We start from the raw sequence: 27096 nt of genomic DNA, 5'->3' as shown, positions 1-27096 counted from the left end.
CACAGGAATCACCAATTCAAAGAGGTCTACCATCTTGCACCACTTTGCTTAGGGCAGAGGCCTACGAAGAATGCCAGTTTTGTTTGTAAGACAAGTGACCAACTGTTTCAAGCTACACCAAGAAAGGCAGGAAAATGCTTTGCCCACCATTTTCTCTGCTGTTGACTTCACATGGCTTCCTTCATTCACCTGGGGATCAGCAAGTCAGGTGGGGTTAAGCTGATTATATTTAAACTTGCTAAAAGTACATATCCTACATGTGACAACAAAGAGTAGAGGCTAAACTTCTGTCAGTGGGAGGACCCTGCTGCCACTAGCTGGGTAGGCAGGGATTTATTTGAAAGCTCTGCTCCTGATTCAGCCTCATCACCAGGCAGAACTGCAGGGACTTGCATCCACACCTGTATCTTCAATGAAATAGTTTGAACATCGTGCTTTTATATCACCAGAAGTTATAACCACAGATGCCCTTTTATTATAAGCAACCTGACTTTAAGCTAGAAAATACCAACATTTTTAGGGATTACTCATGAAATGCTTTTAACCCTCAGTAAGAAGACTACAAAAGACAAATCACAGAACAAGGGTACTAATTTAACAGCTAAAATATAACTGCTCAGTAGACTTTTTGGAGAAAATAGCAGTAATGAATTTCGTATTTTTTTTTTTAAATAGTAGTCCAAAAATAGTATTTCTCCATCTATTTTCAACAGAGATCTTGAGAACTATGCAAGAACATGGTACTAATTGCTACATGATGGAATTACCGGTCATAACACACACACTACAGTTCTCACCTCTGAGCTAAACTGTTATTTGTAGTTACAAACAAGACTAAAAGATCAGTCAGGAAGAGCGGGGAATCACAATTTTGCTTTTATTTGAAGATCCAGCTACTGTGTAGCTCATACCTGCCCTTGTTTAGAAACAACTTCATTTAACTGAGAAACTGATTTAATTCACTTCTGATAGTGGAAGGAAACACAGGATCTCATTATCTTCTCCCCGTATCCAATTTGCACATTAATAAACAACATCACTACGGCTTCTTAAAACCAATTTTGAGAGCTGACTACTCCAGAAGCTCTCAGACTGAAACCTGTCACAAGAGGTGATTTTAGATTCCCTCATGAAGCAACTTCATGAGACTTGACAGTAGGTGTTGCACCAGCAAGAGGGTTTCTTTTTTAATATACAAATTTCTTTCTTCACTTTAACAAAAGGAGTTCTAAAGACATTCAAAAAATATTCCATTTTCTTTGGGTAAAACTTGAACGAATGTTAACAGGGTAGCTGGGGGAAGGAACGCACGTAACACTTAAATATGTAATGAATACTTATCTGCATAGTTGATATTAGTGACTACTAATCAAACTAAGGCCTTATCTGGAGAAAGTTGAGAACACAAGAATGTTTCTTCTCCCACCTCCTACTCCACCGGTGAAATCTAAGAAGTCTTAAAGGAGCTCTGGCTGTGTCAGCAGCTGCTTGGCCTGGTCTGCAGCAGTGTTATCTCCCAACTGGTTTGGGTCAATTCTCTCACCTTTTTCTCTCGATAGTGGACAGTAACAAAATGTAATTGTACCTGTTCCTAGAATATATTTGCATATCCTGGAGCATGATAGGAGTTAGTGTGCACTGCTTGTTTTGGATTACTTCACTATGACGAAAAACTTGTTAGTTAATGGTTATATTCGCGGGAGCTGAGGGCAAGGGGAGAGGCTGAAATTCACTTCTAGATACAAAACACAAAAATGTCATTCTTCTAGAGTTGCTCTGTAGAACTCTGTACAGAAAAACTGTATCTGTTTTGATAGCTGTCAAAAAAATGGCTACAAAATAACAGAACTATGTCCTTGACTACTGACAAGATTAGCGCAGTATCACCTACAAGGAGTGTGCAAAAAAAATGGCCCTAGGGAACCTTTGTGCTTCCCCAGTTTTGCCATGCTGAGATCTCTCAGCGTAACACAGCAGCAGTGGGGCTTCCCACAGCCCCCAAAGGCTATTACAGCAGCAGGGTTATCACTGGGTCACAGAACATGGGCAATGAAGCCACACCAGAAGTTTCCACAGCCAGGGCACTCCCCAATGCAATGGTAATGTTTCATGTTGCCAAGTCAGCCTACTTACTTAGGCAGTGATTTCTAGAGTAGCAGACACTGATTTTTGAACAGCCACGTGTGAAAAGCACTGCAACTAGCAGCACCAGCTGTGGATACCTGATCTCTCAATCAGCCTAGGATGAAGAGCAGACATGCCTGAAAGGAACTAACAGCAGAAGAGACAAGTAGGAGCAATTCACTGCCATGGGTGGATTTGGCCAACTACTGAAGTTGCTCTCAGCAGCTCACATAAGGCAGATAAGGAAGCACTCTAACTCCATCTGAACAAGCTACCAGCAATAGCATTCTTTCCAACTGGCACCATTAGACTGGTAGAGATTAAAAAAAAACAAAACCGCAACAACAGGAAAAGAAACAAAAAGCTATGCCTAGTTTAAGCAGGTTCACTTGAACACGATACAGCAGTTAGGCTGTTTTCAGCCACAGGAACATGTTGTATTTGATATCCTAATTTTAGCTCTCTAGATGGGCTGTCAACCTCAGTATGAAGGACTCTTCTAGCCATTCTCACTCTGGTTTTTCTGAAAAGAGAAGGTAAACAGACCCTTTTCATACTGCAACTCAAAACTGTATCTTCCCCAGTGGAAACACATCACAGAACTAGCAGTCTGGTGATGCTTGTGTAAGTCTAGCACTTGATCAACAAATGAATTGCTAATTTCAGGTACACGTTTGCAACAGTAGTAAGTTACATGTATGCTCAGCACAGAATTATTAAAATTACTAGAAGTTCTACTACAGATTGCTAATTTTGTCAGAGACAAGGAAACAAGCAGACACTGTTTTTAGTGTTCTGCGCCTAACAACACATGATCTTACTGTTTGTTATTTTAAGAGAACAAATGAAATCTCAGCAAGAAAAATGACAAGACAAGTACTTGTTGTGAATGATTTAGGCAAGCTTGCAAAGTACAGTCAAGTTAAACTTCAGAGTAGTTGCACTCTTGCATGTTGTAACAAGTTCCTTCTTACACATAACACATGGTAGGAAGGGACAGTTTTAGTAAATGTAAGAATCCTTGCACAATCCAGTGTCAAAAGACATGACAAGCTGTACACAGGATTCCTTGCGATTCATCTCCACTAAAACTTGTTGAAAGCTATTTTAACCTTCTTTCCCCACTCCTTACAGTTATGTTAGCCACACATTTGCTTCAAATTCAGTAATAGTGTGAAGTGGTCCAGTATTTAAAGTCGTCTGTTGTATTTGTGAACTAAGACCCAAACTTAAAACCTTCAGAGAAAAATGCAAGAAGTTCCATTCCCATTGGCCGCTTCTTCCTTTCTGTCACACACGTTTACACACTCACACACACCCCCCTTTACTGCACTGCCACCTTTGCCCAAGTGTTCATTCTTCGTATGCAAACATTAACAGAGACAGCAGAACGGCGTGCTGTGCGTGACAGGAGCCTAAGGAAAACTGCTGTGTGTGAGTGTGTGCAGGCGTGAGAGAAAAGAAAGGACAAACATACAGAACCAACGCCATGGTACAGCAGCTATGAGTCACATACATTACATACTTTTTTCTTTTTTTTCTTTTTCTGTTCTTTTTTTTTTTTTTTTCTTTTTTTTTCTTTTTTTTTTTTACAAAAGGGAAAAATAGTATAACAGCATAAAGCCACCTTGGCAAGCTTAAGATTTTCCTCCAAAATGCCTTCCAGCACTTCAGGATCTCTGAGAACAGTTTAAAGAGGGTAGGGAAATAAAATAAAAAAAGGCACTTAAACAAAGGACAAAGGCCTGAATCAAGTAAGTCATGGAGGGTAACAGCCATTTCACCAGAGCTCGGGCCAATCAAAAAAGCTACCAACTTAAATTTTTCTCAAAATCAAAATTGCATAAAGTGTTAATTAATCAGGCATTTACCTACTGCTTTAACTTTCTGCATCATTCTCTGAAACAAAAAGCCAGTGTCCCTTTAGTGATTTCCCCCCAGTTCAGCAAAAGATGACAGTTAGGTGTGGGAGGAATCCCTCCACGGCTTGGCCTAACAGCAGGCTTTCCTGCAATGCCATCTGCCAAAAAAAAAAAACAAACAAACAAAAACCCACAAAAAAAACAACCTCCAGAACAAAAACAGGAGAGGGACTACTGTGCCTTTAACAATTCACTCAAAAACAACAACAACAAAACCAAACAAAAACCACAACAACCACCCACTAAAAACCAACACAAAAACAACCACAACCCAAACACCCCAACACCTCTAATCCATTTGTGGGCAAAAACTACTCAAAAGAAAACAAACTGTAAACTAGATTAAATTTTGCTAATAAATACAGCCAAAAAGTTCATTTTATGAATGTAGCAGCAAATGTGATAAGGTTAGTTGGGGTCCAAGACGACTCCAAGAGGGTTAATGGTTCACACAACTGTTGTCAGACTGGGAGATTGCAGGATTTCTCTGTTTTCATGTCCTCAAGGATCTTGCACCGAGTGGAGAAGGAGTGTGGAGGAAGGGTCAGGTAATGGGACTGAGGGACTGAAACAGGCTCTTGGCACCTGTCCCACCCCCAGATCTGTGCATCAGACAACTCTGATTGGATTCAAACAAGAAGCAGAACCCAGGCAATTAAAAGTTACTTCTGATTAGCAGAAAACAGATGTGAAACCCACAGCATCCACACTTGTGACTTACTAATTCAGTATTAGTCATGTCTTGCATCAACTGACAAGGCTGGACAAAGTGATTTAGGCTGTTAGCATCTTGGAGCGAGAGAATACCGCAGTAATAGTCCAAGGTATCAGAAATTCTGCTGCCCATTTTTCGTCTAGCCTGCCACCTTCTTTCTTACTATGCAAATATCTCAAAAGGATTTAAAATAGCTACCGTGGCTTTTGGGACTTTGGATCATGTTGCAGAAAACATTACCCGGAGGGTTTTAGCATCTAAAACCTGTGTTTGAAATTATTGCTTGCATTTGTTTGGGGCTTTCAGTGAGCTTGACGTGGTAGCTCATGTACAGACCCCAAACCGAGTTCAGCCCTGCTGCTTGGAAAAGACAGCTCTACTTGGCTTTCTTATTGCTTGTGAATACTGAGGGTTATTTAACAAGTACAACTACAGTGTATTTATTACCAAAGGCCCTTAAAAAGGAGTAAAAATCTGGGGGTAAATGACCTTAGGAGAGCTGCTGTGCAGAAAATAGTAAAACATCAAATTCATTTTGCATTTGGACATTGCAGAAATTTCTCACTTCCCCATCCTGTTTGTGCAACCTGCAAAGGTCATTCAGAACCGCTCTGTTATTTCCTTTAATTTGGCCTTGCTTGGCTTAACACAGAAGAATAGGGAAAAGGCAATGCAGATCCTTTCCATCGCTATGCTGCTGACCCCAAGCAGCTCAGGAATATAACAACTGAAAACAGCTAGCCTCCAGTGGACTGTCTGAACTTGCTTCAGGAAGAACGTATGGTCATCTTCATGCTTGCCACCTTCCTACCTATTTTCACCAGTTCGCTCATTCCTCAAGACTCAATAGGCCACACAGACAGGGTCACTTCCTAGCCTCAAGATTTGGAGTAGATACCCCTCAACTGAAGGTGAGGCATACTTCCAGGAAGAGAGGGATGTTGAAAGGAAATTTGTGCTGTTATTATAAGTCTCCCAGTCGAAAATTTCATGAAGCAACTACGAAGACAAAAGATGCCAATTTGAATGAGATGCCTTGATGAAGAAAACACAGAAGAGGTAGAACTCTTAGGACAGGGTTGTTTGGTTGTTTTTTTTGTTTGTTTGGTTAGTTTTTTGGTTTTTAGTGTGGTTTGTTGCTGTGATGGTGTTTTGTTTTTAATATATTGCTGCTTGATGGCTCACTGCTGCAACTCCCTTAGCTACTTGCATTATTAAAAATGTATCAGGTTTGACAGAATTCAGAGAATTAACATTGTTAGGCTTCCAAAAACTTCTCTTCCTTCAACCCTTCCTGGAGAAGAGAAAGAAAATCAGATAAAGTTGTACTCTAGATAGCTTGTGGGATTTAATGTTCAACAGAATACGCACATTATTAGGAATGCAAGAGTCTATGTAGCTGTATGTTTCAACTCTAAATAACCCTGACTGAGATGCAAGCTCATCTAATCAACATGCCACATACAAAACATCAACATTAGCTAAAAAGCATCTAATTGGCTGACGCTACTGAGTGAAATTCAAGAACTAATGTATCTTATTTTAATTCAATGTGTCTTTCACAGAAGTGTTGTGCAAAAACATTTATTGCTGAGCTCAACCCAACATTTTTATACTAAATACACAATATATATTATTTTAGATTCATGTATATATATATTTTTATATAAAATTAAAATGAGCTCTAAATAGAAAAGAAATTGTTCTCTGGTCTAAGAAAAATAAGTCACATGTAAAAGTAACCTGAAAGCTATAAGTTAATCTAGCAAAAAACACCGAAGATTCCTTATCTGTGAGTCAAAGTATCTCTGGAAGGTGAGACAACCTGTAGTCACTGGCTCAAACTCACCTCAAACTACTGGAAAGACTAGGTATTAAGAATTTCAGCATCTCTGATCAAAGGAATGTTTCAGGGTTGAAGGAGAAGGACATAATGCCATTTTAGATGCTTCTTTCTTATTATGGTTTATTTTAGTTTCTGCTATTCTCACCTTTCATCTGACAGCACAAGGGACTCAACAGCATAATTCTGTTCTAGTGGCAAAAGTGCAACATGTGCTGGATACCTCCTAACCTTACAAATGAACCAGTCCATGTATTGCTATTAAAGAAAAAAAAAAAAAAGCCAGCTTTGCCATCTTGTGCTACCATGTAAGGAAGAGTTCAGGTTGGAAACTTCAGGCCAGCAGGGGCTAGAAATGCTGGAGGCAACCCAATCAGCCCCCGGAAGAGAAGGCACCTCTGGTCGCTCTTGAACGACTCCTCTTTGGCTAATGCCTGAAGCAATATCAACCTGGCTCTGGAGTAAGTCACATTCCGCTTTCCTTTACCAGCAAATCATGATAATGCATGGCTTTTGGGAGTAGTTGCACAAAAGATGAGAAAGATTTAAAATGGGTAAAGAACTTACCATGTTTCATAAAAGATGCGATAGAACACTACTTAATTTTAGTAGGATAAACAAAAGGGAAAGGAAAAGAAAGTTTAACAGAGAGACGGAAAAAAAAATAATCATAGAATGCCTTTAAAAAAAACAGATGTAGGAAAGAAACGCTAGCCTGACCAATAATATGTGGCTTTTCCTTTTCTGTAAGATGAAAAATTTCCAAACATCTTTCCTCCCTTGAGTAAGAATCATTATGTTAAAAAAAGAAAAAAAAAGCAAGGATCAAATGGTTTCCTAGTAGTCTCTCACATCTCATGTACCAGGAGATCTGTTTCTGAAGACAGCTCCTTGGGATTAATGTAGGCTCTCTATAGCCAAACAACCTTGTAAAGCTGGAAGAATGCCCACATCAGAACCTGCATTTCTGTAAGTTTTTAAATACAATGCAAAGTATCCCAGCACCACCTCTACTCTACACAACCTTTGGCCCAAAGCCATATGGTACACTCAGGACCTACATATAATCTTATACCGGGCACTTCAGGAACTAATAAAGTAGATGACTTCACCTCATGCAATAGATGGAGAAACCTATTCTAGCTCCTCTCATTATTTTAACTCTTTATTGAAGATTACCCAGAAAAAAAAAATGTTTGTGCTGCTGTGGGTTTGACAATCAATTTCTTTTAAAAGCCAATCAGAACAATGAAAAAAAGTTTGTTTCTTTAGGCGAGATCAAACTATGACCAGTCTGCATGACCAGGAGGAGGACCAGTCCTCCCTTTTTCCTTCTCTCTTTGATCAAGTATTGTTTTCTTTTTCTTCTTCCTCTCACCACAGTGCTTGGGATCAGAATATGTAAACATCGACAGAAACAGCAGCCCTGTGACAAATAAGCACTTCCCCAACTGGGCAGATTCTGTCAGCCAACCAGAACTGCTTCAGCTCCCTTGCTTGTCCAGAAGTCACTGGTTTTTCCGCTGTAACTTAGTGTCCCCTTTACTTTGGCCTCCATCTGTAGTTTAAAAGACAGGAAAAGAAGTGGAAGAATAAAAGCATGAACAAAATTTACAACTTACAACATATTTGGAATATTCATCTTTAACATCACCAAAAAGTGTATTCTTTATAGTGTAGAAGACTTCACATATTTTCTATAGATCTTTTATTATTTTGGTTTAAATAGCACTGTTGAAACCCAAGACATCAAGCTATATACCTAAAGATACCACTTCACTAAAGGTAAGCTGCAGCTCTGAATAACACAAAAAAAAACAAAAATAAACCAAGAAAAATCAAGCTTTTCTTTACTTTCTAAGAATTGTAGGTCACTCCAAAGCCCTTGTGGTGACAGGAAAATTGAAGTTCGTACAACATACAGGTGATTGGTCTATTTTCAGAGCCCTGACACAACACTGCCCAGTTTTTGGAGCCAAGTACTCCAAAAAACAGGACGATGAATCCACGGAGCCACTGGTACCTTTCATGTTCCCCTTCCTGGCTCAAAAAAAAAAAAAAAATCCCTACTAATGCACCATTGAGACCTTTCAGCAGTAGGCTTGACAAGCATAAAAAAATATTCTACTTCAACCTTCTCCTCTCAAAACACGTAACTTTATTATCAATGTTAAAATTCCAAGGGAAGATTAGTGTTCCATTAGGAATGTATCACACTGCTCACACGTGCACACGAACTGCAAGAAACATCAAAAAGATTCTAAGCGTGAAGGTCAGTTTGTCCTCCAAAGGAGAAATTAAGAAGCAGTGGAAAAAACAACCTCCTTCCAGTGTAGACTACACAGACTGTAAACAATCATGAGAACACCCAGTAATAGCTTTTTCTACTGGTGAAATTTGGAGGCTTACGTTTCTACAACTGCTATAATAAAGTATTATTGATATTTTTGAAGGTTTTTTTGTTCCTGGCATTGAACATAAACAGAAGAAAACCTGCTCCATTTCTAAAACTATTGCTGTAACAGAAAGTGCACTACCTGCTGCTACCAAAGCTTGTTCTTTTTCCTGTCTTCTCTAAACCAATTTTAAGTAGTGTACATTTTATTTCAATCTAGAGCAGAAATATAACTTGTTTTTTTAAGTTATAAAAAGTAGTAAGAGAAATATTATCTTTACCTGTGTAAGCTTGCTGCAAGTGAGCAGGCAGAGGTGAGTGAGATAACGCTGCTGCGTGCTGAGCACCTGGCTGTAAACCCTTCAGTAAGTCTGAGGAAAAAAATCCAAGGAGAAAAGCAAGGATGAAAAATAACAGACCAAGTTTGCATTTGAAACAGAAATTAATGTAGTAGTGTGCTAATTTGCATAGATTTCTGAAGACATCTCAACAACAAATATAAATACATATTAGTATTCTGATGGCTGGTATACAAGCCAATAAAACATACCTGTTCACAACTAGTTAAAGAAAGTCAGAGCAAGGCTCATGCCTCACTACTGGGATGCAATTCTTCATACTATTTCCTTTGGCACAAAGGCCAAAATTGATACAGATTAAAAGCTTAAATAATTTCTCTTAAACAATCAGAAATAGTAAATCCTATCTTAGTTCATGCTTTCTTGTAAGAAAGTGGTTTGGCACCAGAGGGTCTAAGCTAAGGATATTTCAATGAATCATTACTTCAGGTCTCATGTTTGTATTGTGAAATAAAGAGAACATTAAGACATTTCTTTCTAAAGACAAGAAAACAAGTTAACTCAAAAATGCATGATAAAAAACTATACTAAAACAGTGAAGTTATTATTACCTATCAAATGTGATTCATAACATTTGGATAATCACATAAAAAAGTTTTACCAGAGAAGAAATCACATTTCTTCTCTTGTACTCATTACCTCAGAACTACAGCACTTCCCTTCTTAACTTCTGTTTTCAGGATGCCTCTTTCCATACAGCAGTGTGATAAGGAATTTCACTCACTTTGAGTTAGGCTGTGGTGGAAAGCCGCTGAGGTAGATCCCGAGGTGGTTGTCACTCCAGCTGTGTCCGTCCCAAAGCCAAGCAGCTCCAAGGGAAACTGGAAGGGCACAGTCACAGGAACAAGGCCACCCAGCATCCCAAAAGGAGTTAATGGTGCAGATGTCACGTTCTGACTGGTTACAGACAGGGGTGATGCCATGAGAGTCAGAGGTGAGGCGTTAGCCAGTAATGATGCTCCTGCTGTTGACTGTACAAAGAAAAGTAGTACTTCAACATTCAGAAGCTTTGAGTTGTGCCCTCTAGGGAGATAAAAACTGCTTACTGCTAAGTGTGCTCTGGTTAAAAAGGACATTAAGCTATTAACAGATATCCCCTTAGCCATGTAGGAGCAATTCCCACTGTTCACCTACTAAACAAGCACAAACATATGTCAGATTTACACATGCAAGATTCACCTCTTGTTTTTCTTGCCAGCTTTGCAGATGGTTTCCTTTAAATTATCACACGTCTGAAGATCTTTAGAAGCACATTATTCCTCTCTCCTTTCCAAATACAGGTCTTAACACAATGCTAACTATATTTCTAAAGAGACTAATTCAAAGCAAGAATTTCTGAAAACTCAAATCCATACTTAAGAGCCACCACACTTCAAGAGAAGTCAGGTTACCAGGATGCAGATATATATATATATATATATATACATACAAATATATACATATCAGTGCTTATACACAAACACATAAGTGCATATTTCAAAGCAAGAGGCAAGAAATGAAAACTCTCTCCACCCCACATACGTCACAAGTTAAATTCACCTCAGTTTAAAAATGAAAATGCATGATTAACCAGAATATTTTAGATACAACTATTCCAAAATTACATTAATTCCTCTGAATTTAGAAACCGTTTGGTTTGTTCTTATTTAACAATCTTTCATTCACTAAACTTACAATAATTTCACAAAGTAATGTTCAGTTCTCAAATTAGCTATGAAAAAACAGTAAGTACAGAGAGAAGCATTTAGAATTAGACTCAAACTCACATATTTAGATGTTTGAGCTATCAAGATTCAGAGACTGAACAAGGCTCAAAATTTGTGCATTTGGACACGTATGTCTTAACTAAACCCAAAACTTTTTTCCCTGGGTTGTGCAATATCAACTTACATCAATAGCAAAGTGATGAAAACTACTAAAAGAGAAACACTTTCAATTATCATTTGGTCTTAAGATGTTTACATGAAACCTGCTAAAGAAAGGTTAGTGCTGCTTGAGACAACATTTTAAAATCGTATCCTTGTGAACGCAAGCAAATAGAAAGCAGACTCTGATAAGAAATGTTTCTATTGGCTATGTTAGGAGTGACAGCTGCTAAGACATCATTTCACAAGTAGAAAACCGTGGATGAAAACACTGTAAGAACATACATGTTTGGTCACTTTATATGTATTAATTTCACACTAAGCCCGTGTACAACAAAATGGCAACTGTTCACTATGTAGTCTTCACTGTTCAACAAAATAAAAGCCATGCAGCAATCTCTTACAGTTCTGCTTTTGTAAAAAACCTCAAACCAGAAAGGAGTTTTTTAGCATGTTCTGTCAAGAACCTGTTTACTTGAGGGAAAGTACTCAGAGAGTGCCATAAAGGAGCTGCAGTTGAAGTGCCATCTCAACTATGTTAGCACCTTGGTCATGTAAATTCAAGTCAGTAATACCCTTAGAAATCTAAGCAGTATTCTGCTCAAGTGTATGAATGATAGGTAGAGCTTCGGGAAATAAGATAATTGCCCAATTTCACATTATTTTGTCTTTTATGTTCTCAAAATACAACATAACATACTTTGTTAAAATTTTGAGGAGCTATAGCAGGTGCAAGTTTATATCCAAGTTAGCAACTATACCAATCAAGTGGGAAAGAAGGGAAATGCTTGTTGGAAACTCTTCCTAGTTACAAACACCTTTTTGCCATCACATGAAATCATATTAGTTTGATCATCCATGCAAGTAGACCAGGATATTCTAAAAAGCAACTTCTGTACTATCCTCATCTGACAGATCAGTAGCATCTGATTTAAACAGGAATGAAATACCTAAACATTTAATGGAAATTCACTTTCAGTCTTTTGCAATGTGTTAAGAAGGGTAACTAAGTTCTTACTACATATTACCCAGCAAGTCTTTAAGGCCAAACAAGTCCTATTATCACAGATCTTTCTTCCTTCAGTGTACTTTGAGTGGGTAGTTATTTGATTATCATCTTCTCTTGAATATACTGCACTGACTGAGCCTCAGTCTGCACTGAAGGAACCCTTAGTGAATGTTTTATCCTCCTCTGAGAACTCTCTCAAAGTTTTTTACATTACCAAAGTACCTTCTAACGTGTCAAGAAAAAAAACACAAAACATGTGAAGTCACAATTATTAACCTTGTAATGCCATATGTAATTCACTTCCTCTAGCTGATTTCCTCCTTCTATATGCCAGAACACTTTATTTTATTGTATTACAGTATGTACTCATGTTGATTATCCACCACATTCCCAGCAGCCTCTCTCTTCAACATCACTGTCTGCCAAGATGCATTTTTCATTATCCAAGTGATCAATGTCTCTATAAAAGTAACGATTTGCCTAAAACTGCACAAGGTTTGCAGAAACTGATCTCATAATTCACATAATATTACTCATTTCTTACGTCCATCAACTTTAAGAACGACTACAACCATTCCGCAATTTCTTCCACACCACAACTGAATCTAGTGGATATTGTGGATCCCACCAAAAAAATCATCCCCAGACCATACACTGCAGCCTTGTTTGTGTCCAGGCACTTTCTAGAGTACCTAAATTGCACCACATTTAAGCTTAGCTCTTCTCTAAACTGCTTGTGGTACCTCTGCAGACCTTATACAGGGCATGTATGGCTGGGTTTTCTTTTTTTTCCTCCATTCAGAGTACCCAAAAATAAGGAGAAGGCTGTATCAGAATCTGTCAAACACCCCATTTGCTCCAAGGTATGGCAGGGTAAAAGACCACAGAAATACCTCATAAAAATCATTTTCTTCTCTTTCAGCTGCATTAAGAAAAAATAACGAGCTAAAAGATTATTATAAAGCATTGTGAAAACCTGAGTACGTACCACTGCCATGCAATAGCTATGTACATCATTCAGAAAAATGCATCATTTTTCTAGCTTGGTATAGACTAAGACTTTAATTTACATTGATATCATCTTCCTCAACTGAAGTTGCAGAGACTTCACAATAGAGAGAGCACTATAAAAAGAGAGGAATACTTCAAATCATCTCAGTAATTAAATTACTCCCAGTAAGAAGAATGCATAAAGTAGGTTGTTTTCTGGGCAAATAATATGTTTGCATGGGTTTTAGAAGATTGTATTTTCAAAACATTCGTATTATACGCCTTTTTTTTTTTTAATCTCCAGTGTAGAAGTTTTGCACAAGTTCTCTCAGGTCTTTTCTATTATCTTTACATATAGATAAACCTCTAGTTCAGTTTGATTAGATCCTACAAAGTAAAATACATATTTAATAATCACAAATGCTTAAAAAGGTTCTACATCGTTAAATACATGCCTTGCATTATAGTCTAACCACAAACAACTGAACTCCAGCTTTGTAAACCAATCACAAGGCTTGTCTAAGAAGACTTTTATAAGCATTCTTTACAGGTAAGTAGGCAACAATACAGAAATTCAATAATGCAAGGCAATACTGCACACCCTGAAAATATGGCCGTACAAAGCTCATCTTTTATATGGCTCTCTTAAAGAAAAATAAATTATTTCTTACTGCAGACCAACTGTTTTTTTTTACTGAGGATTCCTTCCATCCCATCCCTGAATTTTACATCAGTTGGAAATACCTATTCACTGTTGTGAAAGTGCTTCATCCATATTAGCATTTATACTTAGTGAAGTGTCAGCATTAAGTTTACGATTCATTTTCAAAACAAGATATTGTAAGAAAGAATGTTTACAACGTGTGATAAATATTAATGTCAGATTTAAATGTAAACTCAGATGCATACCTGCACACTGGCTGCTACAACTGGAGACCCTGAGGCAGAAGATGGTCTGTGTGGAGTTGACAATTGTTTAGTAGCACCCTGTGTTCCACTTCCTGCTCCCCCAGACAGACTAGTCCTACTAGCTCCACTTGAGTTAAGGTTACTGCCTCTGCTGGCAGGTACATTCATTCCAACTCCACCCAAATTAGTTTTACCAACAGTTCCAGAAGGAGAAGAGTTGGGTAATTTTGAAGAAGCCTGAGGGTTCTTTGCAGGCTGAAGGCCTGAGGTGCGATTAGAGGGCAGCAAATTCATTGTGGGAGACTGCCTGCTGATATTTACACCACTGGTCTGTTTATGTAGGGGAGTGTTGCTGGAGTGACTACTCTGGGAAACTAGTGCACTTGAACTGGAAGAACTGGGTGTTGCTGCAGGCCTGGGGGATGAGGTGGACTTAGATGAAAACTTAGGGGATGCATTGGGCTTAGGTGTCACAGAGGGCTTTGATGCAGTGGGCTTGGGAGAGGCAGCAGGTTTGGGAGAGGCAGCCATGGAGAAGGGAGGCTTGAAACCCTGGGAAGAAACCTGCGACACCATAGCCTTGGCTAAATAGTTACTAGAGGTAGAGGTGCTGGATGTTGTCCGAGAAACCAGTGGGTGAGATACTTGAGAGCCACTTCCAGATGAGGGATTAGACAAAGGCAGGCGATACACTACAGACTTCTCTTGAGCTTTGATGACTGGCGATGAGCAAGACAGTTTGGGATTACTGCTCAACTTCACCACTGGATTGGTCTGTGATTTACTGATAGTTGCTTGTAAAGGAGATACATATTTCTGCTGTACAGCTGAATGCTGGTGCACCTTTGTCATTTGTGATGTTGAAGAACCACCCTGAACTTCAGAAGATGATACCAAGATGTTAGCATCCTTGGGTCTTTGAGAGGTGGTAGAAATAGCTGCTTGGGTTTTAGAGGAAGAAACATGAGTCTGTGAAGAAGCAGCAGCAGCTTGGATCTGGCTTGACCTCTGTAGTCCTTGCTGAAGTAGCTTGGCTGGCAAAGGCTCTAAGGAAACTTTAGGATTTTGAATTGAAGATCCAGCAATAAGGCCTGAAGAGATACCAGTGTGAACTAAGTCCTGGGGTTTCTTTGGTACTGGCCCTGTGTGACCAGCAATAAGACTTGATGAGTGGGGTGTTTGAGCGGGCTCTACTTTCTTAGAAGTTGCCAAAGGCAATTTACTCATAATGCTTGCCAGTTTCTCTTCCCTCAGCCCAGGGCGAGGTCTAGATGTTGGTGTCTCTATAGCGGACCCAAGAGGAGATCCCTTGGCACCATTATTGATAACTGCAAGAGCATCAGAAATAGAGTCCAGCGAGGGCGGGTGGAAAGAAAGGTCTTCGTCCAGTGAGTCGTCCAAGCAGATAGTCTCTGGAGCTGGTGTGCAGCTAGAGCTGGATGGGGTGCAGACAGGTGCACCGGCACTCAATGCAGTAACACAACTTGAATTAACTGAAGATATACAGGTTTTCTGTTCTTTCTTTGGACTAGAGTCCTAAGAACAAAAAACACAAGTAAAAGAAAAGTTTAACAGCCTTTCTAGAGTAGATTCAAAGTCTTCTTTAGTTTAATACTATTATTCTATACATTCAGAGGAACCTAAAATCTACTACTGAAGTTTTCACATTAGGATATCTATGATATACTGATGCCTTGTGTGTGAATTTAATATTTGTATTTTAAAATCTCACACTGTTGCTTTACAAGGTTAAGAACAATCTATGCTGCAATGCTAATTTGATCACTGGGTAGAAATTACTAGAACTTTAATAGAACTATTACTTCCTTCATAATCAATTTTCAAAAAGCTATAGCTTAATATTATGAAGCTATGCAGATAATCTCTTGTATTTTATGGTTTAAAGCCCATATGATTACCAGCCAATAAGCTCTAACAGCATTTCCTTAAGGTAGGATTTTCTGACTGAACCCTTTTGATAGATTTTTTTCTGGATCAGAGGCAGAAAACTGGCTGTACCAAAAGGTCATATAGCAATCAGATATGTAAAAAGGCATTTACCTTCACTTTGGCTTTAGGTGCCAGAATCACTTTCTTCTTTGCCCTAAAGCAGAGGAAATAAACACACGTCAGAAGACAGAAAGGCAAACAGTTTTAGTGCCACCCTGATTATATCCCAATAAACTAAGAGGATGACTACTTGGCTCCAGCTTTTTTAATAGAGCACTCTTAAAATAGAAAATTTCTAAAAACATACTTGGGGAAAGAACAAGAATATCTTTGAACTACTGTTGTTGCCTTTGTATGTAAATTAGATGCAAAACTCACTGAATTACTGATATAACCTGATGTATATCAACTTAAGAGATTTTTTTTTTTTGTAATTTTTCAATTCAGGGCATTTCAGTCCCTCACAATCTCAGGAGCTTCTTTCAGCAGAGCTTTATCTAAATGAAAATCACCAATAAAGGATAAAGGTTATGTAATTTCACTTTATATTGCTGAGTTGTTTATTTTTGTCACCAAAGCAGTAGTATACTTTACGTTTCCATTTGTATTTCAAATCACAAAACCAGTTTTTTTCTCCTCCAAGGCTTTCATTGCTTGTCCACTGTGAAATAGTTCTAACTACTTTTTGTTACAATGAGCCATTTAATGAGCTCTCAGGTTTTTTTTGTTTGTTTGTTTGTTTTTTGCAGTGCAAATGGACATTGTAGCACCAATGGCAGTTTATGCATGCACAGACAGTACTGAGGACTATCAGTTGCCTGCTTCAACATTTCAAATTGTGTCTAATTTCTGTTTCCTCAAAAGGATTAACAGATTAACACTTCACAGCTCTTATTCTCCTATTCTAAGCAACTATTAAAAAAAAATTGTAGGTGGACTCTGACTCAGTTTTGCCATTAACACTGTATATTTTCTACGTAATCATATATATTTTGAGAGTTATCGTTTGGGTAGTATTCAAAGCCATAATTGGTTGAGCTCTTACTGAATGAGGGCTGAACTCCTAAGAAGGACACAGCACTGTCCGAAAATGCTGAAAGTAAAATTTCACTAAGATACAAAACCCACTGTGACTACACAGATTTATGAGGAAAAGAGCAAAAATTACTGGATACAATATACTATGCTACACTGTTTAAATTTTGCTGGGTAGAGTGCTTTGGAATAATTTAAGGAAAAAGTGTTAGTCCACAAATATCCACATAAGTCATTTGGCCACTTCAAAACCAAGTTAGAACATTCTTGTGATACTGTATTTCAAGTGTAAACCTAAATTAAACAATCAAACATTTACGAACGTTGTCTTCAAACAAATCCCAAAATATCTCCCTTCTCTCCCCAAAAGAGGTGGCATAAAGAAATACTATGTACTGAAGCTGTTAATGAGCTGTCAATACTCACGGAGCAGAAGTGAGATGATTGTGAACACTCCGGCTTTCCTTAAAAAGCATCCTGCAAGAGTGGTGAGAAAAGAAACATAAAATGATTCTATAGGGACAGAACACGACCAGCTAATTCTCAAGTACCTTTGAATTCTCAGAGAAATCTTTTACTATTGGTTTCTAAAGCAGTTGGTTGGTAGGTTTTATCTGTACTGCTATCAAAATGCAGTTGCTGGCAGCCATAAAAAAACAAATGCTAAATAAAAAAAATGGTTATGTTTATATTCAAAATACTTTGTTCAATGGCCAAGCAGAAGTGTAGTGGAATAATGGAGTACTATGTCCTCCAGCAGGAAAGAAGTCCCGACTTTTCAGGCCTCAAAAGCTAGCAGACTACTTCAAATATCAAATAAAGGATTATTTTACACTCTTCTCATTGCACGTCCACAAACTGATCACAGGTATGAGTTTTGTATTTGCTTTTTTTTTTTAATGCTTTTTTGTTGTTTTTTGTTTGTTCGTTTGTTTTAATGTAGAAAGAAGTCAGAACACAAGACAAGCTTGTGTCTATTAGCCTTCAATATTTTGTACTGGCCATTGTGTACCATTCCTGTGACTTCTGCATTTACTCTCATATTTTACCACAGTCACTGACACAGCTTCATGGAAGGTTAGAGTTGCTATGATAATCTTAACATTTTATGTGGTTTTATTCCCACACGATCAACTCCTGCTCAGTGAAGTGAGAACAATTCCTTCCCTGTACATGTGACTTAAATGCAGCTATAAACAGAGAGTTAACAAAAACTCCTTCCTCTCTGCTTCAGTGAACTAGACGCTAGTTTTTTCTACATCACTTCATCATGTTATCACTAACAACATGAACAGCTGTCTAAACAAGAGCTTTTCACCACTGAAAACATCCTGCAGAGCTGCAATGGTTATGAAAAATCCAAGTATCCACAGATCTCATGCAATCTGGCAAGAAGACATTAACACAATCTTGCTACATTTCCAATGGCTTATTTTTCAGATTCAGTTTTCACATTTCATTCACCATACCAACCTCCAAATCTGTACAGCACCGTCTATGAAGAACATCAGGAAACAAAAGGAACATTCCCTATTCAATGCTTCAGTGACTTATCCAGCTTCTCCAGAGCATTTCTACTTGTGCCTCCTGCCCACTGCTTTGATTGCTCCTTGATCTTTTTCATTTTGGGGAACATGAGACACCAGTAATTTGCAGTGCTAACCTTAAAGGCTCAAGACAAAGTTTAACTGCCACTGTTACAGAAGTCAAGGATCCAGTACAAATAAAGGCAGCAAGAACATGCTTAGAAAACAATTTGTCCATTGCATTTGTATATTTAGCTATAACAACTGATGAGAGAGGTCAGTATGACATTGCCTCTCTGACATGACTTCAACTGTACTGCTTGACCTGTGAGAAATAAGTGTGCTGCAAGACTACTTGCAAGACCATCCCTCAGAAGACGAAACTTTGGGAATTCCAAGAAAGACTTCCTGATCATTTTGCTTCCTTTAAGCATGCACATATTTATATTACAGACATCTTTAAAAGGACATGGAATCAGCATGCAATCCATTTACAAACAAATTAGTTACATTATCACAGAATCACCAAGGTTGGAAAAGATCTCTAAGATTATCCAGTCTAGCTGTTCAGCTACCAGCAACATCTCCCACTAAATAATGTCCCTCGGTACAATATCTAAGTGTTTCTTGAACACCTCCAGGGTCAGTGACCCCATTGCCCCCTGGGCATCCAATTCCAGCACCTGACCACTCTTTCAGAGCTTTTCCAACATCCAACCTTAACCTGTCCTAGCTCAACTTGAGGTCATTCCCTTTAGTCCTATTGCTAGTTATGTGGGAGAAGAGACTGACCCCCACCTCAACACAACCTCCCTTCAGGTAGTAGAGAGCGATAACATCTCCCCTGTACCTTCTTTTCTCCAGACTGAACAATCCCAGTTCTCTCAGCCACTCCCTATAAGTCTTGTGCTCCAGACCACTCGCAGCTCTGTTGCCCTCCTTCTGACACACTCCAGGGCCTCTATATCTTTCGTGTAATGAGGGGCCCAAAACTGAACACCGTACTCAAGGTGTGGCTTCACCAGAGCTGAGTACAGGGGGATGATCTCTTCCCTGTTCCTGCTGGCAACACTATTTGTGATACAAGCCAGGATGCCCCTGACCTTCTTGGCCACACTGTTGGCTAATGTCCAGACATGCACTGATCAATATCCCCATGTCTGTTTCCTCTACACAGTCTTCCGGCCACTCTGCCCCAAGCCTGTAGCATTGCCTGGTGTTGCTGCGGCCAAAGTGCAGGACTCAGAACTTGGTCTTGTTGAACTTCATAGAATCATAGAATCACAAGGTTGGAAATGAGCTGTAAGATCATCTACTCCAACCGTCTTCTCATTACCACTGCTACCACAAGCACTATCTCACAGCTCTTCATCCAGACGCCTCTTGAACACGGCCAGGGACGGCGACTCCACCACCTTCCTGGGCAGCCATTCCAGTGCCTGACCACTCTCTGAGAGAAAAAGTTCTTCCTCATGTCTAAACTTCATCCCACTGGCCTCAGCACAGCTATCCAGATCCCTCTGTAGGGCCTTCCTACCCCTTGCCAGATTGACAGTTCCTCCCAACTTGTGTCATCTGCACATTTACTGAAGGTGCACTCAGTCCCCTCATCCAGTTCATCAATAAAGATACTGACACACCATTCATAACCAGTCACCATTCACCACTACTCACTGGGCCTGGCCATCCAGCCAGTTCTTTACCCAGCAGAGAGGGTACACGTCCATGCCATGAGCCAACAGCTTCTCCAAAAGAATACTTTAGGAGACAGTGTCAAAGGCTTTGCTTAAGTCTAGGCAGGCTACATCAACATTATGTGAAAAGGCTCTGAAGTCCTTAAGGATAAAAAGAATTTCTCTAAATCCATGAATATCTGTAAAACAGTCTCATTGGGTAGAGAATGGAAGTTTTACACATAGAAAAATAATATGAGAAAGAACCACCGTGGTTATGACACACATCAACAGATGAACATGGTGCAGTTTAAGATACCTTACCTCATACTTCTACAATGAGCAATGGGGAACATATGAGGGCTGCTCCGAAACCAATGTTCCTTGTTATACCATGCTGGCTCATGACACTAGAGGCAGATGCCGTTGGTATGGCAGTAGAAGCTGAACCGTCCCACCAACATTCTGTTACATGTTGCTGCCATGTGGCAGCAGAGAGACAGGCTGACAAAATGGTGTCTGATACAGAAGTGTCTATGAAGCAAAGTGTGTATCACTGAATTCCTCCATGCAGAAAAAAATGCACCCACTGACATTCATAGATACTTGTTGAACATTTATGGAGACCAAACAATGGATGTGAGCATGGTGAGGCAGTGGGTGGTGTGTTTCAGGAGTGACAACACCAACATGAAGGACTAGCCACATTCTGGATGCTCATGCCCAGCTGTCACACCACAAAATGAAGAACATCTTGATCAGCCCATCTGCACAAATTGGCTAATAGTAGTGACTATGCTGAAAAATACCGCTCTGTAGTTGAGAATTTGTTCCATCAAATAGAGTTATTGTGGTCTTTGTACTTTCCATGGAAATGAATAGGAGGCATTACTTTCAGAGCAAACTACTTAATACAGTTGACTTTGCAAATTAAAAATTTTCCTTCATTTTAAGCCCACAAAATTCTATGCTATAGCCCTACCCTGATTAATAAGCATTCTTTATAAAATACATAGTAGGTCATTGTTAACATGACATACCTTCCCCCTACCTGTTTTATATAGCTGCTTCTCACTCAAGGCCAGATATAAAGATTCAAAAACATTAAAACTTCAGCATGAGAATCCCTATCCCAACATCTCAGATGTTCATCCAGCATATGAACTAGAGATGCTGCATTATGAACTATTACTGAATGCTACAAGAAATATTTGCTTTTCCTTTTTCCATGCATATCTGCCCAGAAAGGCAGTGGAAAGGTCATCTGAACATGATCCTGGGCTCTAGCTTGTCCAATCCGAGGAGGAGAGTTGTACAAAATGAGCACCATAAGTCCCTTCTAACCTCAGCCATTCCATGAAAGCAACTTCAATTTTAGAAGGTAAAAGGCATTCTGTGTGGATATACTTATATACATAAGGATATGAACACACACATTATGCAAACACTTATTTTAACCTTATCAGAAGCCATTTAAGAGCTTGTGCACTGGGTGCACACCACACACATCCTTGTTGTTTTTTATTTTTTATTTTTCTTGAGAACTGAAAATAAAAGCAGTCGTTTTGCTTTCCGTGGCATATATGAACACGCAGAACATGCAACTTTCTGACAGAAGTACTGGAAGCGATGATACAATCTGTTTCAGTTCTAACCATTATGCTTAATATGTTTTAACAAGATGGCTGACATTTGTGCTTTGAGACTGGTGCAGTTCAGTCACTGTCTGTGGCAGCCTATTTAGGCAGCAAGATAAAGATTTCAAATAACAGAAAGTACTTTCCTAGAATTAAGATTTTATCATTATGATCAAAGTAGGGAATATCACAGAATCACAGAATTGTAGGGGTTGGAAGGGACCTCTAGAGATCATCGAGACCAACCCCCCTGCCAAAGCAGGTTCCCTACAGCAGGTCGCACAGGTAGGCGTCCAGGCAGGTCTTGAACATCTCCAGAGAAGGAGACTCCACAACCCCCCTGGGCAGCCTGTTCCAGCACTCTGTCACCCTCACCATAAAGAAGTTCTTGAGCACATTCGTGTGGAACTTCCTGTGCTCCAGAATACATACATACATACATACATACAAAGATTGAAAACTAGAAGTAGTACCTCCTTCAGACATCAAGCAGAATCATGAAGGTAATATGCAAATTACATTTAGATGTAAAAAAAAATCAATGACCAGTGTTCAAAGCAATCCTTCAATTCAAATACAGCAAAAACAGTATGTAAACACAAAAATTATGGTACCCAAACAGCACAATTGGTGAACTGAATTAACTCTTGCTGGTAACTCTTGCTGGTGTTAAGGCAGCTCTTGTGTTTTCTGTTGTTTCTGTTTGTTTGGGAGGGGTGACAGTTTATTTGTTTTATTACTGAAACCACTTCTACAGTTGGTTTAAAACCTTATGAAACTCTACAGCACACTTATTCCATGAATAGGAGAGAACCATTTATGGCTTTCAAATTAACAATTCTGACACGCTTCACTGTATTCTGGGATGACCTCACACTATCATCTGACTGCTTCACTACTATCACCACTGATCTCCCTGTATCTTGTCCTGATCTAAACCAGGATTCCACATCTCAACTAAATAAAATCTCCAGAACAGATGACTTCTCACCAGTATATTTATCAGTAAATTTAGCACATAAAGCCAAACTCCTGAGCAGAAATAAAACAGCTGTATGCCATGGAGTGTAAGATTTCGTTTGTTCCTTCCAGCGGTACTTAGCAAGCATCTTATTGCACCCTTATCTTCTACACTGACTATTCTACAAAACATCTAAGTAGTTTTCACAACTCAATGCTGCTTTGACTAACCTGCAATTAAAGTATTACTCAGCAAATCTGTTAGCATTGTTCTATTATTTAGCTTTGAAAATTAGGTCAAGATTTGAGGGAAGATTGTCTTCTGCAATGTGTGCTTCAGAAGGAAAGAACATGGCATCTGTGTTTGTTTCTCTTCTTGCACTTCATAATGCCTGAGAACTTTGTCAAATTTGTATTTGACATTAACTGGTACTGCTCTCATTTCATTTCTATCCCTTTGCATAGTTGTTCTCTCAAATCAGTATGGATCAAGAGATAGGTATATTTTGAATTGCATCATCAAAAAGCATCCCAATAACATACAAGAAATAAGAGCACAACAACTTAAGTGTCTTCTAAAAATCTGATGTTGAAATTCCAACTTATAAAGTTTTTGTAACACTGCTTCATCAGACTGCTTAAAACATACAGGCAACACTGCTTTCTCTATCATTTTATGTCACAGGTAAAGCTTCCCAAACAGTTATTCTTTCTTCTCTCAATATTTCTCCAGAAAAAGGAGCATCAGGGACTACAAACTTCAGCAAATACAATTTCCAGCAGATGACAAAAGTAAACAGATCTCCAAGGAAAATAAAAATCTTTGCAAGACTGGGAGCTAAAAAAAAATAGAAACTTCATTTCTAAAGAAACTCATTCTTTTAAAATATGCCAGTTCCATGGACAATTTTGAAGTATTAAAAATACACTTTTGAGTTAAACCCATCACAACAAATAAGGTTCATAAAACAACATCGAAAGGAATAGATATAAAAAGCAGGTATCTTACCTTGCCTGCATCCAGCCTTTAGGCCAAAGTGGTTTCACTTCTGTTTCCATAAAGGTTTTGAGGTAATCTTCAGCAGACTGACTTCTGTTTGGCTCTAGCTCATAGCATCCCAGCTTGATCTTGACAAGATTACACAACAAAGATCTGCAGAAGAGAATACAATGAATATGTTGAACCCAACGTTTCAACAGTTTAGCACAAATAGAATGAGGAACACTGATACTGTACAGCTGCTGTTCATTGACAAGCAATTTTTTTTCCATAGAAACAACTAACTTTAATTAAAAAAAAAATCAATGATCACACAAGTTGCTACCCCAACTGTTCTCCTGCTCTCAGCACACCATATAGCTCATTCCTTCTATCATTTTGTAATTAGTTTTACATCTTTGTTTTCTCATAACTGAAAAATCTTCTCTCACTTTGCTCACAATAATCTTGATGGCATTTAAGATAGATAATGTCTGAAGACATGTGAAATCTATTCTGTCCTGAATTATTATTTCAACAGAATGCTTTCTGACATGGATACTGTCCTTAAAAATATAAAAGTGGACGGAGCTAAGTAACATTGACTCTTCTGAGCCTCATGAAATAAAAAACAGATTAAAATTCTCATTTTTAAGTATCCCTTCAAGTACCCTGGTTAAATCACAGCACCAGGTCAGCTAGAACTGTATTTATATATATGTAAAGCAGCATATATAATACAAAACGTACCCATAAAAATATATAGTATACATAATATATTCCATGAAACTTGCTTCCCTGTTCCCTTAACATAATATAGATTAAAAAAAAGATTCAAAGTGAGAAGTTCAACAGCCCCCTTTAATAGTATTTATACCTGTTCAAAAATCAATTTAGAACTTGCATAAGCAAGTAAATTAGAGGGATCTGTCTGGTTAAAAGCCTGTTATTCTTCAAATAATCTAAATAATCTAATTTTTCAGTAACAGCTACTCTGGGAAACAGAAAGCAGAATTCAGCCTTTCAGATGAGTGCGCTGTTCTTAAGAGATTACAGAATTTGTGTTCTAACGTGACAGGATGGGTTAAGATTCACACAGTCTGGATGCTGGCTTTCACAAGGACTGGGAAACTTGCCCAAACAGCACACCCGATTTTGGCTCTCTGTTCTATTGTAGCCCAAGTTTTACCACTCGCTGTGTGACAGCTTTTTGTGACACCCCCAGAATGGTGGAATAAGCAGGTGCAACTCTGCTTATACCTCTATTCTTTGCTTCAAAAATCCCATGGTTCTGTGTCCAGGACAATTCTCCTGTGTTTGGATAAAGTACATGAGCAAGCAATGAAAAAAGGGTTGGGCACGGGATGATCTTGCCTTTCAAGTTAAAGAAAAGCATGTTTACAGTGCAGCATTTTAGCTTGCCTATTTTGCCTCTTAGCATTTCCCCAAACTTTTAAAAAGATGTACTTCTGATCATGATTATTTATTAAACAATGCTATGTAACAACACTCTCTGCCAAGACTTTAACACGAGATCAGGAAAAAATCTTGGTGGAAAATGTAGTTTCTCACCTTACTGTGTCATCCCAATGAAACTTCTTTCTGGGCCCCACAACCCTCTTTCCAGGTTTCTCATCATCATCTTCCTCTGATCCATTTTTCTCTCGTTCATCTTCTGTTTGCAACCTACATTTAAAACAGTTGCTTTCTTTATAGATATACAACATTTAAAATGTTTCATTGAAGAAGCATTGTGTTAGACATTAAGTAAAAAAAGGGATCTATCTTCACACTCTAGCTATACTCTCCCGAAAAGGGCAAACAATTTATCTACCCCCACACCTCACTGCTTCACAATCCTCCAATACAAGTGAAGACGACACACTGTATGGATCCTGCCAAGGATGCTGAGTTTAATGTAGTGCTTTCTGCCGGGAAATGCAGAGATGCTGATCAATCTGCTAATGCTTCTCTGAGACTAAATCAGTTAACTGTGCAGGAAACAACTAAAATATAAAAAAACAGAAGAATCATGAATTTGAACACATGCTCCTATTTTCATTAGCCCAGCACATTGGTTATGCCCAGTCTCCTTCTCACAATTCACAATTTCTTTCTCTCAAAATCTATTTCATTCAGTTAATGAAATTTCTTTCTGAAGTCAGGTGATGACATCACTGAAACAATACCATATACTTCGTACAACTCAGCTAGTGCTTAATGCTTTGCTGAGCTCAGAGAATGAAGGACACTGAGGCATGCTGACAGGTAAACTCTAAAATGTGAACATGCAGATCCCAGAAATACTTACTTGGCATTCTTAGCTAGGTTACGGGCCTGACAATCCTCTTGATATTTGCATAACTGTTCAGGCATGACGTTACTGACAGCTAGTTTCAACTTCTGCAGTGGTTCTCTCAAGCGGTCATCCTGCCATAAAAGAAACACCACATTAGTCCTATCAGATGCAATATAAAAATAACTTAAGATAATTTCTCTGAAATTGTTTCTTTCACACTCCCAATAGGCTATACTGTTGCACAGAACAGATTCAAGCATCACATAGAAAGTTCTGCTGCAGGCAATAGTTGACACTGGAAATACTAATGCATGCATTTGAAATTTCTCACAATTAATGTAGTCTTGAGACCAGAAACGATGAAAGATAGTCACAAGGAAACAAGTCATGAACATCCCAAAACACTGCAACAATCTCATTTAATAATCCTTCCAAATCAAAATATGGAATAAAACCTCGGGGAAAAAGCAAAATGACTTGACTGATGAACACTTATATTTTTTAAAAAGTATATGATGAATGAAGTCTCCAAAAACTCTGTAGTATAAGAGTATCTTCAGTAATGATCAAAATCTATGTATTCAATTGCCTATGTATTAGATTATTACTAGAAGTAATTTTTTTATGTGCCTGAAAGGCAAGGACTATGAATTTAAATTAGTCTCCAGATATTAAGAATTTCAAAAATTAAATTGAAATAAAAATATGTACTTCCTTGCATTTTAAATTATTTTCCATACCTTGGAACATTCTGGTTGGAAGCAGATTATATTTAAGGTCCCTTCCAACTCAAACCATTCTATGATTCTATAATCTTCCAACTTTGTGTTCTCAGTCCTGTTTTATATCTTATATTATATCTTAAAGCTTAGTATAGAAATAGCATACGAAATTTATTTCCTACTC

At 38.5% G+C, this 27096-nt stretch overlaps 1 protein-coding gene across 1 annotated transcript in view; it reads right to left on the bottom strand.

The window, feature by feature from the left end:
- Positions 1 to 3004: 3004 nt before the first annotated feature.
- UBN2 (ubinuclein 2) overlaps positions 3005 to 27096 on the bottom strand; it is a 53546-nt gene continuing 29454 nt past the window's right edge. The window contains exons 9-17 of the mRNA XM_048947085.1: positions 26203 to 26321; positions 25464 to 25577; positions 23922 to 24065; positions 17543 to 17593; positions 16193 to 16235; positions 14132 to 15667; positions 10083 to 10329; positions 9281 to 9370; positions 3005 to 8162 (exon numbers count right to left, since the gene is read on the bottom strand). Of these exons, the coding sequence (XP_048803042.1) occupies positions 8113 to 8162; positions 9281 to 9370; positions 10083 to 10329; positions 14132 to 15667; positions 16193 to 16235; positions 17543 to 17593; positions 23922 to 24065; positions 25464 to 25577; positions 26203 to 26321 (2394 nt within the window). The 3' untranslated portion in view covers positions 3005 to 8112. The remainder of the gene's footprint in view (positions 8163 to 9280; positions 9371 to 10082; positions 10330 to 14131; positions 15668 to 16192; positions 16236 to 17542; positions 17594 to 23921; positions 24066 to 25463; positions 25578 to 26202; positions 26322 to 27096) is intronic.

Source organism: Lagopus muta, chromosome 1, assembly GCF_023343835.1.
Source record: "Lagopus muta isolate bLagMut1 chromosome 1, bLagMut1 primary, whole genome shotgun sequence".
Taxonomy (NCBI): domain Eukaryota; kingdom Metazoa; phylum Chordata; class Aves; order Galliformes; family Phasianidae; genus Lagopus; species Lagopus muta.
Note: the sequence above shows the minus strand (reverse complement) of the source record. Positions and strands in the feature narration are given on the sequence as shown.